Here is a 19,832-nt window from a genome sequence, read left to right on the forward strand (position 1 = left end):
AAAAGTAAGTCCAATGATTTGAACCTTCACCTTGACGTGATGTGCCAGGGCCTCGAGGCTGTTAGGGCCTGGATGGGGGTTAACAAGCTTGTACTCAATCCGGATAAGACCGAGTGGCTGGTGTGTTTCCCTCCTACTAATTGGCCAAGTTTTCCATCTCTCAGGCTGGGGGGTCAAACAGTACGCCCCTCAGACAGGGTTCGCAACTTGGGGGTCCTCCTGGATCCACAGCTGACTTTCGAACACCACTTGTCAGCTGTGACCAGGGGGGCATTTGCCCAGGTTCGCCTGGTGCACCAGTTGCGTCCCTACCTGAACCGGGAGGCCCTCACAACAGTCACTCGCGCCCTTGTGACCTCTAGGCTGGACTACTGCAACGTGCTCTACATAGGGCAGCCCTTGAAGAGCATTCGGCGACTTCAGCTTGTCCAGAATGCGGCCGCGCGAGCGATCGTGGGTGCACCTCGGTTCACCCACGTAACACCTATCCTCCGCGAGCTGCACTGGCTGCCTATCGGTCTTCGGATACGCTTCAAGGCGCTAGTCGTCACTTATAAAGCCCTTAATGGTATTGGACCTGGGTACTTGAGAGACCGCCTGCTGCCAATTACCTCCAATAGACCGATTAGATCCCACAGATTAGGCCTCCTCCGAATTCCATCCGCCGGCCAATGCCGACTAGCGACTACCCGGAGGAGAGCCTTCTCTGTGGCTGCTCCGACCCTCTGGAACGAACTCCCCGTGGAGATTCGAACCCTCACCACCCTCCAGGCCTTCCGCAAAGCCCTTAAAACCTGGCTGTTCCGACAGGCCTGGGGCTAAAGAGCTGTTGCCCCCCTCCTCGAATGGTATGACTGTTGTGTGCTTTTAAATTATGTATTGTTATGTTCGTTTTTTTTATTCCCTGTCTGTACCCCCTTCCCTGATTTGAATTGTGAGCCGCCCTGAGTCGCCTTCGGGGAAAAGGGCGGCATATAAATGTAATAAATCCAATCCAATCCAATCTTCTATAGGCATTTATAGTTATTTGACTTACCTCCTTGCAGAGAACAGCCTGATCAGCACAAGAAAAAAAAAATCTGTTTCTGCCTCCCAGCAATTTCCCTCCTGGAGCAAACAGCAGGTTTCACTTTCAGTTTCACCAGGGGCCTCCCAATGATCAGCTGTTTCAGGATGCCGGGATTGCTATGGCCTATCCCAGCCTCCGCAAGCCCCATTTTCCCCACCAGGTTCGCCTGGTGCACCAGTTGCGCCCCTACCTGAACCGGGAGGCTCTCACAACAGTCACTCGTGCCCTTGTGACCTTTAGGCTGGAGTACTGCAACGTGCTCTACATGGGGCAGCCCTTGAAGAGCATTCGGCGACTTCAGCTAGTCCAGAATGCGGCCGCGCGAGCGATTGTGGGTGCGCCTCGCTTCACCCACGTAACACCTATCCTCCACGAGCTGCACTGGCTGCCTGTCGATCTCCGGATACGCTTCAAGGTGCTACTTGCCACCCATAAAGCCCTCCATGGTAGTGGATCTGGGTACTTGAGAGACCACCTACTGCCGATCACCTCCACACGACCTATTAGATCTCATCGATTAGGCCTCCTCCGAGTTCCATCCGCTGGTCAATGCCGACTGGCAACCACGCGGAGGGGAGCCTTCTCGGTGGTAGCTCCGACCCAATGGAACGATCTCCCCGTGGAGATTCGTACCCTCACCACCCTCCAGACCTTCCGCACAGCCCTCAGAATCTGGCTATCCCGTCAGGCCTGGGGCTAAAGATTGTAACCCGCCCGAATGGTATGAATGTTGTGTTTTAATCATGTATTGTCTTATATGTAAAAGTCTGTTTTCCCCCCTTCCTTTGCATTGTGAGCCGCCCTGAGTCCCCCCAGGGAAAAGGGCGGCATATAAATAAACCTTCTAATCTAATCTAATCTAATTTGCTGCAAGGAGGTAAATTGCTGGGAGGCAGAGGCCAAAGGGTGGGTGGGGGGAACGGTGGGTGGGTGGAGCTACATTCGGTATATAAGACGCACCCAAATTTTCACCCTCTTTTTTTGTGCGGGGAAGGTGCATCTTATACTCTGAAAAATACGGTAGTTCTTGGCTTATCGGCACAGTTGGAACCGGAATTTCCACAGCTAAGCGAGGCCTTTGAGTGGGTCACGAGTCCGATTTGACCCACCGGTTGTTAAGCCAATCGCTGCTGTTGTTAGGTGAGTCGGGTGGTCGTTAAGTGAATCCCCTCCATTGACGTTGCTTGTCGGAAGTTGGGGACTTGAGAGACCGCCTGCTGCCAATTACCTCCCAAAGACCCATTAGATCTCACAGGGTCGGCCTCCTCCGGGTCTCATCCACCAGCCAATGCCATCTGGCTATGACCCGGGGGAGGGCCTTCTCTGTAGCAGCTCCGGCCCTTTGGAACGAACTCCCTGCGGAGATTCGGACCCTCACCTCTCTCCAGTCCTTCCGGAAAGCCGTTAGGACCTGGCTGTGCCGGCAGGCCTGGGGTTGATGAGCTCCCTTCCCCTCTCGACAGGTGTGGTTGTTGGTTATTTTAAATGTCTATTTTGTATTTCTATATCCCCCTTCCCGTTGGAGTTGTTCGCCGCCCTGAGTCCCTTTTAGGGAATAGGGCGGCATATAAATAAAATCAAACTTCAAACTTCATCATGTGGGATGCTCAGAAGAGACTAGACAGCCAAATTGTCTCAAGTAGTCTAAGGTCTCCTGCTTGAGCACACGGGGTTGGACTAGAAGACCTCCAAGGTCCCTTCCAGCTCTGTTCTAATCGATTGCAAGGCCAGGGCTACCTGTATGCATCACACAAGGCTAAAACCTACAACTGCATTCGGATTCGACCGAGGGACCAAGGAAAATCAGTGCTTAATGAGGCTTGAGATATTTGCCTTGGATGTTTTCTCTCTTGGGGGGAAAAAAAATCTGTTTTCCGGGCATCCTTTTACATTGGCGAGAAAAAATGAGGTTGTTTCCCAAGTTGCCTCCTCATTTTTCCTTATCTGTAGAGATTACTCCTCCGGGAGCAGGACCCAGGTTCCCGCCGACTCCCCCTTCTCCCGGGGTGAAGGCCAGGAGGGGGCACCCACTGAGCCCCGAGGTGAGATCAAAGGAGGATGGGAGGGAGAGGGTCCCCACTCCCACTCAGAGGCCGCCCCCCAGGAGGGGCACAAACTGTCCAAGGCCAGCCCCAAAATTATTTACTTATTTCTTCCCAGCTCCAGCTGCCCGAGTACGAGCCGTCTCCTCCCCGTCCCTCCAAGCGCCGAAGGCAGCTGCGTTTCATGGACGTGGTGACTCAGATTTCCAGGGAGGATTTCCAGAAACAGATCTCGGATCCCCGCATACAGTGCCAGCCCTTGGTAGAACGTTTGATGCGGGGAGAGACACGGGGGCTCCAAATCTATTTTATTTATTGATTTGACTTGGTTTTGGTTTGTCGAGCACGCGTGAGAAAAGACGTAGGGATATATAACCATTTAAATAGGAGCCAGCCGTGGGCAGCAGCTGCCAAAAAAGCCAACACAGTTCTAGGCTGCATCAACAGAGGGATAGAATAAAGATCAGGTGAAGGGTTAATACCACTTTATAAGGCCTTGGTAAGGCGACACTTGGAATACGGCATTCAGTTTTGGTTGCCACGGTGTAGAAAAGATGTGGAGACTCTGGAAAGAGTGCAGAGAAGAGCAACAAAGAGGATTAGGGGACTGGAGGCTAAAAGATACGAAGAACGGTTGCAGGAACTGGGAATGTCTAGTTTGATGAAAAGAAAGACCAGGGGAGATATATAGTTTAGTCTCCAGTCCCCTAATCCTCTTTGTTGCTCTTCTCTGCACTCTTTCTAGAGTCTCCACATATACAATACAATACAATACAATAGCAGAGTTGGAAGGGACCTTGGAGGTCTTCTAGTCCAACCCCCTGCCTAGGCAGGAAACGCTATACCGTTTCAAAAAAAAGGCTATCCAACATCTTAAAGACTTCCAGTGTTGGGGCATTCACAAGAGGCTAAAACATAATGAAGAACGGTTGCAGGAACTGGGGATGTCTAGTTGAATAAAAAGAAGGACTAAGGGAGACATGATAACAGACTTCCAATATCTCAGGGGTTGCCACAAAGAAGAGGGAGTCAAACTATTCTCCAAGGCACCTGAGGGCAGGACAAGAAGCAATGGGTGGAAACTAATCAAGAAGAGAAGCAACTTAGAACTGAGGAGAAACTTCCTGACAGTGAGAACAATTAATCAGTGGAACAGAAGTTGCCTCCAGAAGTTGTGAATGCCCCAACACTGGAAGTCTTTAAGAAGATGTTGGATAGCCATTTCTCTGAAACAGTGTAGGGTTTCCTGCCTAGGCAGGGGGTTAGACTAGAAGACCTCCAAGGTCCCTTCCAACTCCGCTCTTGTATTATTGTAACGTATTGTAAGGTTCCAGCAGTTTCCCAGAGCCACTGAAATGCCAAAGGGAGTGAGACTTGCAAAAAAATGCCAGCTTTTATTGATGGCCACAGCAAAAGCTGGGTGACAAAACTATAAATATAAGCCTAAAAAATAATTGCACGTAAGGAAGAGCCGCCCCCTCACCCCGCAAAAGGGGCTCAGAGGATTATATACATTTTAGGCAGATAGAAACAAAGTTTATCCACTCAAGAGACCAAGATGCGTTACCAACCTGACTTTTAAAGCATCCTTTTGTTCAAATTCCTGTCTCTGTCTACCTTATCTATGGAGAATCCCTATAGCCGTGTGCCAATTGGCTTTACGAGCCAGGGAAACTCCCTAATTTGGTCCCTTTATCTATGGGGGGGGGGGGGGGCTGATATTCCCATGTAACAATTTCCTCTACTAGCTTTCAAGAATGTCCCTAGCTTTGAAGCCAAGAATAGAAGCGGGGACGCAGCGGCGAGATAACGTTTGCAGTCCAGCGCGAAGGTCACGATTTGCCACGATTAGAAAAACCACTGATTTCTGACGGCCCCCAATAATAGAAGCAGAAGCCGATAGCAAAGCCGAATTCTTAACAAAACGATTTGTAGCAGAATATCGTATCGGAAGCAAACAGCAAATGTGGGTTTAATCAGTAAGAATGACATAGTAACAGAAGCAATTCGTAATAAAAGCAAATTGATTCATATACTTCTTCAATATACGCATAGAAGCATAATAAGCAGGGATACGTTTACACGTAAGGAATGAGTACAGATAAATGGGTATAGTAGGGCAGGGACCGGGGTGAGGCTCACGGTAGACAGCTTGAGGTTGAAGCTATGGGCAGGGGGTGGTGGTGAGGATGTAACAACCGAGTCAGGTAGAGCATTCCAGGTGTTGACCCCTCTGTGGCTAAAGTCGCTATTTTCTGCAATCGAGTTTGGAGCTGTTTACTTTGAGTTTGCATTTATTGTTTGCCCGTGTAGTAGTATTGGGGTAATAGGTAGGAAGTTGTAGCAGCCAATTTTGTCTACTAAATCCAGGTTGCTTGCATTCCCCCCTGCCGAGTTTCTTCTCTCTCCTGGCAGGGAGTTTTATGATTTATTTCTTTGATATACCATGTTATTATTATTTTTTTATCAACTACTCAAGGTGGAGGAGAATGTATCTAATACTCCGCTTTTCTTCCTGTTTTTCCCCCCGCAACAATAACCCTGTGAGTTGGGCTAGGGAGAAAGGGAGAGGGATGGAGGGAAGGTGGGATAGAGAGAAGGAGGGAGGGAGGGAGGGAGGGAGGGAGGGAGGGAGAGAGAGAGAGAGAGAGAGAGAGAGAGAGAGAGAGAGAGAGAGAGAGAGAGAGAGATTTATAACCTTTTTTGGGCCCTGCCTTAGAGCTTCCTGTTCCTGGGTGAGGAATGTATACCAATTGGTTGTATACCTAAAACAAACCCCTAAACCTAATCCTAACCCTTACCTTAATGGAAATCGGCTTCCTGCCGCGGCGCCGTTTTAAAGCGCCCTTCTGTTGCCGCGCTGTTGTCGCGGCGGTGATGACGCACGATGATGACGTCGCGGCTTTAGCGACGCGCTTATGTCTCCGCGGATAAGGGCTTCGCGGTTTTGTCGTGCCACGGCTTGCAAAGATGGTTTAATGGTGGACAGGATACGTGGTTTTTGGGGGGGAGGGTCCTGGGCAAAGGAAAAAAGCACATGGGTGGGAGAGAGAGAGAAAGAGAGAGTGAGTGAGTGAGAGAGAGAGAGGGAGAGAGAGAGAGAGATTTATAACCTTTTTTGGGCCCCGCCTTAGAGCTTCCTGTTCCTGGGTAAGAAATGTATACCAATTGGTTGTCAGACTCCCATGGGACCATGCAGGGGTCATTTTGTAGTGTCTTAAGTCCCCAGCTTGGTTGAATCTTGCTGGGTGATGTAATATCCCCAGGAGCCATGTGGTGAGTTCTGTTGCTAGAGTGGTAGAGGGCAAAGCCTACCTGTGTTGAAATTTCGGGTGAGGGCTTTTGCTTATGAATAGACCTAGCTCTCTCTTTATTTCTCAAGGGTGGGCATCTGCTGTGGGCTATCGAGGAGGGCGGGGGGCTATTGAGAGGGAGTCTGTTTCCTGCCTTAAAAAAACAGGTTTCTCAATCACCTAGCTGGTTTTTGTGCCTAAGCTGGGACTAGAACTCACTGTCTCCTGGGGATTGGCTCAAAATCACCCAGTTGGCTTTCGTGCCTAAGGAGGGACTAGAACTCACGGTCCCCTGGTGATTGGCCCCAAATCCCCCAGCCAGCTTTCATGCCTAAGGGGGAATTAGAACTCACTGTCTCCTGGAAATTGGTCCAAAGTCACCCCATCGGTCTTCATGCCTAAGGCGGGACTAGAACTCCCAGTCCCTTGGTGTTTAATCCAGTCACCCAGTCGGTTTTCCTACATAAGATGGGACTACAACTCTCTGTCTCCTGGTAATTGGTCCAAAGCCTCCCCTTCAGCCTTTATGCCTAACGCGGAACTAGAATTCACCATCTCTGGTAATTGGCCCGAGATCACCTAGCCGCTTTCCTACCTAAGCCAGGACTAGAACTCCCCATCTCCTGGTGATTGGCCCATAGTCACACAATCAGCTTTCATGCCTAAGGGGGAACTAGAACTCACTGTCTCCTGATGAGCCCAAACCACCCAGCCAGCTTTCTTGCCTAGGTAGGGACTACAACTCACTGTCTCCCAGTCTTTGGTCAAAAGTTGCCTAGTCTAAACACTCAGCATCTCCTGTTGATTGGCCCATAGTCACCCAGTTGGCGTTCATGACTAAGGGCAAACTAGAATTCACTGTCTCCTGGTGAGTGGCCCAAGGCCGCCTAACTCTTTTCATGCCCAAGGCAGGACTAGAACTCACCGCCTCCCAGTTTCTCGCCTGGCGCTTTGACGAGTAGACCAAACTGGTGTACTCCACTTTGCTACGGGATCGTGGGCGCGTTCACAGCCCCCCGATATCTCATCCCTCCCCTCAATTCCCTTCTAATAATAATAATCAACTGTTTATTCCCTCCTAATAGTCAATTCTAATAATTTCCTCTTTTTCGCCGCCTTGTTTTCGTTTCTAATAAACTATCTAACAACAATGATATTGTTTATTCTTCTAATAAACAATTCCCTTCTAATAATCATCCTAATAATTTCCTTTGTTTTCTCCATGCTTTTTTTTTTCCTATTTCAGGAGAAAGTCCTCTTGCCAGCCAAGAGATTAAAGACGCCGGCGGAACTGTTGAGTAACCCAACTTATGGTAAATAAACCTCCTATATCTGTACTTCCTCCCTTCCCCGCCTCCCCTTGCGGGAGTCAAACGCTTTCGTGTCTCGCATCAGTGACCGTAAAGCCGACGGATGGCCAAGAACGCAGGCTTCCCCCCCATTCTTTAAGTCCTGTGTCTCACCAGGCTTACTACTGTTTTACTAATCGACTCGGGCCCATCTAAATCTAGAGCAAGTGGAGTCCCTTCTGCCCCGTTTCCAATCTTGGCCACTTAGGGTGACTTACTCTGGGCCTCCCATCCAAGATAATTCCATCCATCCAGCCGGCCGGCTTCTCTCCAGCCATGGAAATCCTGGAAGGGATAAAAGAGGAAGAATTGCAGCCCAGAGTTGCGGCCCCCCCTGGGTGCTCTCTGAGAGGGGCAATTGCCTTGCAGGCGTTTCATGAGCCAACTAGGGAACATCATCAGTGCTAGAAGGGAGTGTGGGAGGAGGAGGAAAAGGAGGAGGAGGAGGAGGAGGAGGAGGAGGAGGAGGAGGAGGAGGAGGAGGAGGAGGAGGAGGAGGATTGTGGGATTTTTGATGCTCTCGGAGTTTGGTGGTTTTCTTGAAGACGTTGCATGGCCCAGCTAGGGAACATCATCAGTGCTAGAAGGGAGTGTGGGAGGAGGAGGAGAAAGAGGAGGAGGACTTCATCCTCCTCCTCCTCTTCTTCCTCTTCCTCTTCTTGTTTTTCTTCTCTTCATCCTCTTCCTCCTCCTCCTCCTCCTCTTCTTCTTCTTCCTCTTCTTCTTCCTCCTCTTCTTCCTCTTCTTCCTCTTCCTTCTCTTCTTCTTCTTTCTCCTCCTTCTCCTCCTCCTTCTTTCTCCTTCTCCTCCTTTTCTTCCTTTTCTTCTTCCTCTTCCTCTTCTTCCTCTTCCTCTTCTTCCTCCTCCTCCTTCTCTTCTTCCTCCTCCTCCTTCTCTTCCTCTTCTTCTTCCTCTTCTTCTTCCTCTTCTTCCACCTCTTCTTCCTCTTCTTTCCCTTCTTCCTCCTCCTCCTCTTCTTCCTCTTCCTCTTCTTCTTCCTCCTCCTCCTCTTCCTCCTCCTCCTCTTCCTTCTCTTCTCCTTCTTCCTCCTCTTCTTCTTCCTTTTCCTCTTCTTCTTCTTCTTTCTCTTCTTCTTCCTCCTCTTCCTCCTCTTCTCCTTCCTCCTCCCCCCCCCATTGATAATGTTCCCTAGTTTGGCGCATGAAACGTCTGCCAGAAAACCATCCCAGCTCAGAGACCACCAAGGGACCCCACAATGCTCAAATTGTCCTTTTTTTAAAAAAAGGAGGTAAGAGGATGGTTCAGCCTCTTCCTGTTCGCAGCCTCAGTTAGAGGCTTTTTTTTGGGGGGGGGGGGATCTGAAACAGTGAGCCTTTTCTTTGAGTTGGCGTCTCCTTTTGCCAAATTGGGCCGGGAGGGAACAGCCCCGAGATGAACTCTTCAAAGACAGAAGAACATGTGCTGGCTCAAAGTTAGCTTTTTCAGTCCTTGGCCTGGGGTGAACAACCGTAACAAACCAAGACTGAGCTAGGATGAAATATATGTATTTGGCTTAGTGGTTAACACAACTGCTTAATATGCAATACAGCACAGGTTCGAATCCCAGCAAGGGTATGGCTAGCTGATGAGAGCTAAATAGCTTGAAATAGATCTATACTAGTCTCCCTTTATTTATTTATCAGCACAAATACAACACACACACACACACACACACACACACATATATATATTTTCAAGGTTTTTATTTTTTTTTATTACAAACTTTTACATTTTTGATGAACTAACTCTTGCCTTGGTCTTTTCTTTTACATTCTCTCCTATCCACAATCCATTTTGCATCATAATTCTGTTTCCAATTTCAGCCATTATTATTCTCTTTCCATAGTTTTTTGATCTTAAACTTATTTTCCTCTCAGTGCATAAACAATATCACTAATTTCTAACCTCTTACATCCATCGCTAAGTATGTTTCTCAAATTCGCCATTCCATTCTTTTAACATTTCATCTTCAATACAATACAATAGCAGAATTGGAAGGGACCTTGGAGGTCTTCTAGTCCAACCCCCTGCCTAGGCAGGAAACCCTATACCGTTCCAGACAAATGGCTATCCAACATCTTCTTAAAGACTTCCAGTGTTGGGGCATTCACAAGAGGCTAAAATATATGAGGAACGGTTGCAGGAAGTGGGTATGTCTAGTTTAATGAAAAGGAGGACTAGGGGAGACATGATAGCAGTCTTCCAATATCTCAGGGGTTGCCACAAAGAAGAGGGAGTCAAACTATTCTCCAAGGCACCTGAGGGCAGGACAAGAAGCAATGGGTGGGAACTAATCAAGGAGAGAAGCAATTTAGAACTGAGGAGGAATTTCCTGACAGTGAGAACAATTAATCAGTGGAACAGAAGTTGCCTCCAGAAGTTGTGAATGCCCCAACACTGGAAGTCTTTAAGAAGATGTTGGATAGCTATTTGTCTGAAGTGGTGTAGGGTTTCCTGCCTAGGCAAGGGGTTGGACTAGAAGACCTCCATGGTCCCTTCCAACTCTGCTATTGTATTGTATTACTACACCACCCATGCTGCTTTTTTTTCTTGGACAGGATGGATGCACCCCACTCTCCGGGAATTATGGGGCCGTTGCGCCAAAGTCAAGCCAATTAACTATGCCAAAGAACGACTTGAAGAAGAGGAGGAACGGAGAGCTGAGATTCCCAGCGAGCTCGAGGTAACAATTCGGACGCAAACATTTCCCAGCCACTGACAGATGTGGTGACGCTGTCAGCAATGTCGCTCAATTTCGACAACCTGAAGATGAGTGGATTTCAATTCCCAGAATTCCCCTTGCTCTATTCTATTCTATTCTATTCCATTCCATTCCATATTCTATTCTATTCCATTCCATATTCTATTCTATTCTATTCTATATTCTATAGTCTATAGTCTATATTCTATTCTATTCTATTCTATTCCATTCCATTCCATTCCCTATTCTATTCTATTCCATATTCTATTCTATTCTATTCCATTCTATATTCTATTCTATTCTATTCCATTCCATATTCTATTCTATTCTATATTCTGTTCTGTTCTGTTCCATTCCCTATTCTATTCTATTCTATTCCATTCTATTCCATATTCTATTCTATTCTATTCTATTCTATTCTATTCCATTCTATATTCTATTCTATTCTATTCTATTCTATTCTATTCTGTTCCGTTCCATTCCCTATTCTATTCTATTCCATATTCTATTCTATTCTATTCTATTCCATTCTATATTCTATTCTATTCCATTCCATATTCTATTCTATTCTATATTCTGTTCTGTTCTGTTCTGTTCCGTTCCATTCCCTATTCTATTCTATTCTATTCCATTCTATTCCATATTCTATTCTATTCTATTCTATTCCATTCTATATTCTATTCTATTCTGTTCTGTTCCGTTCCATTCCCTATTCTATTCTATTCCATTCCATTCTATTCCATTCCATATTCTATTCTATTCTATTCCATTCTATATTCTATTCTATTCTATTCCGTTCCATTCCCTATTCTATTCTATTCCATTCCATATTCTATTCTATTCTATTCTATTCTATTCCATTCCATTCCATATATTCTATTCTATTCCATTCCATATTCTATTCTATTCTATTCCATTCTATATTCTGTTCTGTTCTGTTCCGTTCCATTCCCTTTTCTATTCTATTCTATTCTATTCCATATTCTATTCTATTCTATTCTATTCCATTCTATTCCATTCTATATTCTATTCTGTTCTGTTCTGTTCCGTTCCATTCCCTATTCTATTCTATTCCATTCCATATTCTATTCTATTCCATTCCATTCCATTCCATTCTATATTTTATTCTGTTCCGTTCCATTCTGTTCCATTCCATATTCTATTCTATTCTATTCTATTCTATTCTATTCTATTCTATTCTACTCTATTTTCTATTCCATTCCATTCTTACTTGTCCCCATGTCTGAGATGGGGAATGCTCAAATGGCAAAGTGATTTTATGTACACTGAGAGCTTACGCACCGAAGACAAATTCCTTGTGTCTCCAATCACACTTGGCCAATAAAGGATTCTATTCTATTTTAACCTCTTCGGTCCTTTGCGTCTTTGGTTCACAATTCATGGTGTTTGGTGTTCTCTCTTTCCTCCTGCAGGAGCTGAGGGCGGCTGAGGAACCGAGCGGGCCTCCGGTGGGCTCCTCAGGTGAGTCCTGAGTTCTCTACAGCAGGGGTCTCCAACCTTGGCAACTTCAAGACTGGTGGACTTCAACTCCCAGAATTCCTCAGCCAGCCACGTAGGGTAACTTTCTTAATAGACGGAGGGTATGCAGGAAGCGTAATATGACTTCGGCAAAGTGAAAAAAAGGAGCTGGCTGGGGAATTCTGGGGGTTGAAGGCCACCAGTCTTAAATCAGGGGTCTCCAACCTTGGTTACTTTAAGACTTGTGGACTTAAACTCCCAGAATTCCTCAGCCAGCCATGTAGGGTAACTTTCTTAATAGACGGTGGGTATGCAGGAAGCGTAATATGACTTCGGCAAAGTGAAAAAAAGGAGCTGGCTGGGGAATTCTGGGGGTTGAAGTCCACCAGTCTTAAATCAGGGGTCTCCAACCTTGGTCACTTTAAGACTGGTGGACTTCAACTTCCAGAATTCCTCAGCCAGCCACGTAGGGTAACTTTCTTAATAGACGGAGGGTATGCAGGAAGCGTAATATGACTTCGGCAGAGTGAAAAAAAGGAGCTGGCTGGGGAATTCTGGGGGTTGAAGTCCACCAGTCTTAAATCAGGGGTCTCCAACCTTGGTCACTTTAAGACTGGTGGACTTCAACTCCCAGAATTCCACAGCCAGCCACATAGGGTAACTTTCTTAATAGACGGAGGGTATGCAGGAAGCATAATATGACTTCGGCAGAGTGAAAAAAAGGAGCTGGCTGGGGAATTCTGGGGGTTGAAGTCCACCAGTCTTAAATCAGGGGTCTCCAACCTTGGTTACTTTAAGACTGGTGGACTTCAACTCCCAGAATTCCTCAGCCAGCCATGTAGGGTAACTTTCTTAATAGACGGAGGGTATGCAGGAAGCATAATATGACTTCGGCAGAATGAAAAAAAGGAGCTGGCTGGGGAATTCTGGGGGTTGAAGGCCACCAGTCTTAAATCAGGGGTCTCCAACCTTGGTTACTTTAAGACTTGTGGACTTCAACTCCCAGAATTCCTCAGCCAGCCATGTAGGGTAACTTTCTTAATAGACGGTGGGTATGCAGGAAGCGTAATATGACTTCGGCAAAGTGAAAAAAAGGAGCTGGCTGGGGAATTCTGGGGGTTGAAGTCCACCAGTCTTAAATCAGGGGTCTCCAACCTTGGTCACTTTAAGACTGGTGGACTTCAACTTCCAGAATTCCTCAGCCAGCCACGTAGGGTAACTTTCTTAATAGACGGAGGGTATGCAGGAAGCGTAATATGACTTCGGCAGAGTGAAAAAAAGGAGCTGGCTGGGGAATTCTGGGGGTTGAAGTCCACCAGTCTTAAATCAGGGGTCTCCAACCTTGGTCACTTTAAGACTGGTGGACTTCAACTCCCAGAATTCCACAGCCAGCCACATAGGGTAACTTTCTTAATAGACGGAGGGTATGCAGGAAGCGTAATATGACTTCGGCAGAGTGAAAAAAAGGAGCTGGCTGGGGAATTCTGGGGGTTGAAGGCCACCAGTCTTAAATCAGGGGTCTCCAACCTTGGTCACTTTAAGACTGGTGGACTTCAACTCCCAGAATTCCACAGCCAGCCACATAGGGTAACTTTCTTAATAGACGGAGGGTATGCAGGAAGCATAATATGACTTCGGCAGAATGAAAAAAAGGAGCTGGCTGGGGAATTCTGGGGGTTGAAGGCCACCAGTCTTAAATCAGGGGTCTCCAACCTTGGTTACTTTAAGACTTGTGGACTTCAACTCCCAGAATTCCTCAGCCAGCCATGTAGGGTAACTTTCTTAATAGACGGTGGGTATGCAGGAAGCGTAATATGACTTCGGCAAAGTGAAAAAAAGGAGCTGGCTGGGGAATTCTGGGGGTTGAAGTCCACAAGACTTCAAGTGGCCAAGGTTGGAGACCCTGTGCTCCAGAGAGTCTCAGGTACGGAGCTCATCCCTTCTCCTTCATCTGCTCCAAAAGAGGAAATGTGGAGCTTTTTTTGACGGAGTCTTGGTCTTCCTTGCAGAAATATCCCTCGAGACGACCGAGGAAGAAGCTCGCCCAGGTTTGAAGACACCTGAAGAGAGGTAAAAGTTCCCTGTCTGCCCTTGTTGGAAGAAATGTCCCCCCTGGGTTCAGTTCCAAGTGGGGGGAAAAGGCACTGGGAACATGGAGGCTGCTTGGAAAGATGGCTTAAGGGTGGACAGGATCCCACGGCTTGAGCTCCTGAAGAGAAAAGGAGGAAATCACATGCTTCCAGATGTTGGGTGAAGAAGAAAAGAGAGGAAAAGGGGGGCTGAAAGTTCCTGAGTTTTTTTTATACTCTCTGTTCGGCCCCACCTCTCTGTTTCCTGTTCCTGTGTAAGAAATGTATTCTGATTGGTTGCCATACTGCCAGGGGCGTGTGTGTATGTGTGTGTGTGTCTTAGCTAACTTTGCAGGTCGTGTGTCTTTTGAGTCCCAAGCTTGGTTGAGTTCCCAGATGCCATGTGTTGAGTTTCCGTGGAAGGCTAATCCTACCTTTGTTATGTATAGTAGACTAGCTCTGGGGGGGGGGCTAATGGCGCCTTGACAAAGGTGGGGGGGCTACTAAGAGTGAGCATGTCTTAGCTAACTTTGCAGGTCGTATGTCTTTTGAGTCCCAAGCTCGGTTGAGTTCCCAGATGCCATGTGTCGAGTTTCTGTGGAAGGCTTTGTTATGTATAGTAGACTAGCTCTGAGGGACCCTAATGGCGCCTTGACAAAGGTGGGGCCTATTAAGAGTGAGCATGTCTTAGCTAACTTTGCAGGTCGTGTGTCTTTTGAGTCCCAAGCTCGATTGAGTTCCCAGATGCCACGTGTCGAGTTTCTGTGGAAGGCTAATCCCACCTTTGTTATGTATATCAGACTAGCTCTGCGGGGGGACCCTAATGGCGCCTTGACAAAGGTGGGGCCTATTAAGAGTGAGCATGTCTTAGCTAACTTTGCAGGTCGTGTGCTTTTTGAGTCCCAAGCTCGATTGAGTTCCCAGATGCCATGTGTCGAGTTTCCATGGAAGGCTAATCCTACCTTTGTTATGTATAGTAGACTAGCTCTGCGGGGGGGGGGGGCTAATGGCGTCTTGACAAAGGTGGTGGCCTATTAAGAGTGAGCATGTCTTAGCTAACTTTGCAGGTCGTGTGTCTTTTGAGTCCCAAGCTCGGTTGAGTTCCCAGATGCCACGTGTCGAGTTTCCGTGGAAGGCTAATCCCACCTTTGTTATGTATAGTAGACTAGCTCTGTGCGGGGGGGGGCCCTAATGGCGCCTTGACAAAAGTGGGGGGCTATTAAGAGTGAGCCTGTCTCCTGCCTAAAAACATGTTTCTCCATTTCTGGTCCAGGGAAATAGAATATTCCGCCTTTTCAATATTTCATTTTGACAGGAGAGGGGTGGGTGCTAACTTCCCACAACCCTCCCCTCCAAGAAATGGGGCCTCTAGGGACTGGGGGAGCAAACATTCTTGGCATCGTCTTTTTTTGGGGGGTCACCACGTTACAAAAAAAAAGATGTTGAGACTTTGCGGGGGGGAAGTGCAGAGGAGAGCAATTAAGAGGATCAAAGGCCTGAAGACTAAGAACATATGAAGAACGGTTGCAGGATTCGGGTTCGGCCAGTCTAGAGAAAAGATGGAATGGGGGGGCGGGCGGGGATAGCAGTCTTGCAATATTTGAGGGGCTGCCCCCAAAGAAGAGGGTGGCCCAACTTATCTTTTAAATCAACTAAAGTGTCAGAATATTCATGAACTGGAATAGGACATAGCAACTGGTCAGCCATTGGGAACTAATTTGGTGGTTTGGAGCCTGGGCGTGGCTTAACTTTGGAGCTCCGAGTCTGTGCAAGAGAACTGATCTCTCTCTACCCCGTTGGAAGAATCTGCTGTTGGCATTGTGCATTCATTCCCGTGTTATTCTGCATGTAAAGAAGTGAAGGAATCCTGCATGAATCCGTTATTTCCGGATTGGATTTTTCTGCCCCAAACTCTGTCCCAAAGGCAGGAGAAGACGACGCAATGGATGGGAACTAATCAAGGAGGGAAGCACCCTGGAATTAAGGAGGATTTTCCCAACAATTAAAACAATTAGCCAGGGGAACAGCTTGCCACCAGAAGTTCTGAAGGCTCCATCACTGGAAATTGTCTGAGATTGGAGCGTTGAATGTCTGGAATGAGCCAGGGTCTCCTGCTTGAGCAGGGGGGCTGGACTAGAAGACCTCCAAGGTCCCTTCCAGCTCCAGGTTGATTGATCGACCCTTCCCTCCCTAAACAGGGTTCTCCTCGAACCGGAAAGCGGGATCTTGCCCGTGGTGCCCGAACTCCCCGAAATCAGTTTCGAATTGCCGCTGGAGAAGGAGGTGATCACTTTGGGCTACGTCCGCAGGTAAGGGGGCCCCCCTCCCGGCCCCCACTTCTAAAAGCGGGATACCCCCCCCCCCACGCTTTGCTGAAAATAGTTTAACCCACCCCATTCTTCTTTTAAGGGTTTCAAAAGAGCCATTTCTTCTAAAAATGGGAAAAAAGAGCTTTTCTCAAGAGGAAGCTGTGAAGGAAGGGGTGGGAGAGAGGATTTAATGGAGGAATTCTTTCTCCTTCTTCCCTCCCTCCCACCCTTCACCTTCCTCCCTTCTTCCCTTCCTCCTCATTGCTATCTTCTCCCTTCCTTTCTTTCTTCCTGCTCTTCCTGCTCTTCATTCCTTCCTTCCTCCTTTTTTCTCATTCCCACCTCCTTCCTTCCCTCCCTCCTCCCTTCTTCTTTTCGTCCTTCTCATTCCTATCTCCTCCCTTCTTTCGGTCTCTTCCTTCCTTCTATTCATTCCCCCTTCCTTCTTCCTTCCTTTTCATTCCCCCTTTCTTTCCTTCTCTTCCTTCTTCCCTTCTCTTTCCCTTCCTTCTCATTCCCACCTCCTTCCTTCTTCTTTCCTTCCTTCTCATTCCTATCTCCTCCCTTCCTGCCTTCTTCCCTTCTCTTCCTTCCTTCTATTCATTCCCCCTTCCTTCTTCCTTCCTTTTCATTCCCCCTTTCTTTCCTTCTCTTCCTTCTTCCCTTCTTTCCCTTCCTTCTCATTCCCACCTCCTTCCTTCTTCTTTCCTTCCTTCTCATTCCTATCTCCTTCCTTCCTGCTTTCTTTCCTTCTCTTCCTTCCTTCCTTCTATTCATTCCCTTCCTTCCTTCTTTCCTCCTGCATTCCTCTTTTCCTTCTATCTTCCTCCTCCCTTCTTCTCATCCATCCTTCCTCTCTCCATCCCTCCCCCTCCTCCCCTTCCTTCCTTTTCCTTCCTTTTTTCCCTTCCCTCTATCTTCCTTTCTTCCCTTGTTTTCCTTCCTTCCTCTTTAGGTTCCCTCTCTACCTTCTTTCCTCCCTCCCTCCCTCCTTCTCCTTCCTTCCCTTTTCTTTCCTCTTTTCCTCCCTCCCTCCCTCTCTCCTCCTTCCTCCCTCATTCTTCCTTTTTTTTCTTTCTTTCCTCTCTCTTTCTCTTTCCTTTCCTCCTCCTCCTCCTCCTCCTCCTCCTCCTCCCCTCCTGTCCCAAGGCCCAAAACCCCCTGCGGCCCGAGGGAAACTTCAAATATCTGCTTTGACTTCTTCCTGGCAGGTTGGTGGCAGCCAAACTGGAAGAGGTGGAAGAGGTGGATTTCGACCAGCTGGTGCCCCTCACGGCGTCCCGAGCCGTGGCCAGCCGGTTTTTCTACCTGTGCTTGGGTGCGTGTTTCTTTTTTTATTATTATTATTGAAAATTTTAGAAAAAAAAAAACTTTTACAAATGTTTACCTCCCCCCCACCATGCCCTCCTCACCCGAACCCCACCACCCCCCAACCTTCCCCCCACCCACCCCGACTTCCCAGAACCAATACAGGGTATAAATCTTTAACGAAGATATTCTAAAAAAAACAAACCTTAAAAAAAACTTAGTATCATCTTTCATTTGAGCTTTAACTCCTCTTTGCTAGGCTAACTCTAAACAGATTATATCATTCCTTGTTTCTTCAGTCATAAACTCTCTGGAATTTCTTAGTCCCGTATTTATTTTGAGTATAGTCAATCCATCTTCTCCACTCCAATTTATATCTCTCGTCGGAGTGGTCCTTGAGATATGCTGATATTTTAGCCATCTCTGCTAGGTTTGTTAGTTTTAATGTCCATTCTTGAATAGTAGGCAAGTCTTCCTTCTTCCAGTATTGCGCCACCAACAGTCTTGCTGCCGTTATTAAATGCAAAATCAAGTTAGTCTCTATACAGTCAAGGGTGCATGTTTCTTAGGCCCCCATCATTCCTCGTTTCCCCTCATTTATGTGTTGCTTCTGCTCTTTCCTTCCCCCCCCCACTTTGTGAGTTGCAAGAAAACAAACCTCTAGGCCAGGGGGTCAGCAACCTTAAACACTCAGAGCCACAAAGGTCCTAATCGGAAGCCCCCCCATTCAATTCTGGAGCCGACCGGAAGTCTGCTTCCCACACCATAGAGTCTTCTCCTAGCACAGCATCCTCTACCTGTCCTAATTGAAAGTCCTATCAATTCTGGAGCCGACCGGAAGTCTGGTTCCCACACCATAGTCTTCTCCTAGCACACCATCCTCTACCTGTCCTAATTGAAAGTCCTATCAATTGTGGAGCCGACCGGAAGTCTGGTTCCCACACCATAGAGTCTTCTCCTAGCATAGAGTCCTCTACCTGTCCTAATTGAAAGTCCTATCAATTCTGGAGCCGACCGGAAGTCTGGTTCCCACACCATAGAGTCTTCTCCTAGCACACCATCCTCTACCTGTCCTAATTGAAAGTCCTATCAATTGTGGAGCCGACCGGAAGTCTGGTTCCCACACCATAGAGTCTTCTCCTAGCACAGCGTCCTCTACCTGTCCTAATTGAAAGTCCTATCAATTCTGGAGCCGACCGGAAGTCTGGTTCCCACACCATAGAGTCTTCTCCTAGCACAGCGTCCTCTACCTGCCCTAATTGAAAGTCCTATCAATTCTGGAGCCGACCGGAAGTCTGGTTCCCACACCATAGAGTCTTCTCCTAGCACAGCGTCCTCTACCTGCCCTAATTGAAAGTCCTATCAATTCTGGAGCCGACCGGAAGTCTGGTTCCCACACCATAGAGTTTTCTCCTAGCACAGCGTCCTCTACCTGTCCTAATTGAAAGTCCTATCAATTCTGGAGCTGACCGGAAGTCTGGTTCCCACACCATAGAGTCTTCTCCTAGCACAGCATCCTCTACCTGTCCTAATTGAAAGTCCTATCAATTCTGGAGCTGATCGGAAGTCTGGTTCCCACACCATAGTCTTCTCCTAGCACAGCGTCCTCTTCCTGTCCTAACTGAAAGTCCTATCAATTCTGGAGCCGACTGGAAGTCTGGTTCCCACACCATAGAGTCTTCTCCTAGCACAGCATCCTCTTCCTGTCCTAACTGAAAGTCCTATCAATTGTGGAGCTGACCAGAAGTCTGGTTCCCACACCATAGAGTCTTCTCCTAGCACAGCATCCTCTACCTGTCCTAATTGAAAGTCCTATATATTCTGGAGCTGACCGGAAGTCTGGTTCCCACACCATAGAGTCTTCTCCTAGCACAGCATCCTCTACCTGTCCTAATTGAAAGTCCTATATATTCTGGAGCTGACCGGAAGTCTGGTTCCCACACCATAGAGTCTTCTCCTACCACAGCATCCTCTACCTGTCCTAATTGAAAGTCCTATCAATTCTGGAGCCGACCGGAAGTCTGGTTCCCACACCATAGAGTAAAAGGGAGCCACAGCAGATGGATGAAAGAGCCACATGAGGCTCCGGAGCCGCAGATTGCTGACCCCTGCCCTAGTCCCATTTGAGGTTCCTGGGTCCTGTTATGTAGTACGCGGGCTGGGAAGTGAGAAAAATAGGATCACATTTTCTCATTGTCATCACCGCAAACGCC

The 19,832-nt window shown here is 47.5% G+C and overlaps 1 protein-coding gene across 1 annotated transcript in view; it reads left to right on the top strand.

Moving 5' to 3' along the window:
- The window catches only part of REC8 (REC8 meiotic recombination protein), a 48,233-nt gene that overhangs the window by 27,225 nt on the left and 1,176 nt on the right, over positions 1-19,832 (top strand). The window contains exons 11-18 of the mRNA XM_032236627.1: positions 3,020-3,111; positions 3,230-3,373; positions 7,651-7,717; positions 10,312-10,436; positions 11,888-11,936; positions 13,943-14,003; positions 16,201-16,311; positions 17,523-17,629. Coding sequence (XP_032092518.1) covers positions 3,020-3,111; positions 3,230-3,373; positions 7,651-7,717; positions 10,312-10,436; positions 11,888-11,936; positions 13,943-14,003; positions 16,201-16,311; positions 17,523-17,629 — 756 coding nt within the window. The remainder of the gene's footprint in view (positions 1-3,019; positions 3,112-3,229; positions 3,374-7,650; positions 7,718-10,311; positions 10,437-11,887; positions 11,937-13,942; positions 14,004-16,200; positions 16,312-17,522; positions 17,630-19,832) is intronic.

The sequence above is a fragment of the Thamnophis elegans genome, chromosome Z (genome assembly GCF_009769535.1).
Source record: "Thamnophis elegans isolate rThaEle1 chromosome Z, rThaEle1.pri, whole genome shotgun sequence".
NCBI classification, from domain to species: Eukaryota; Metazoa; Chordata; class Lepidosauria; order Squamata; family Colubridae; genus Thamnophis; species Thamnophis elegans.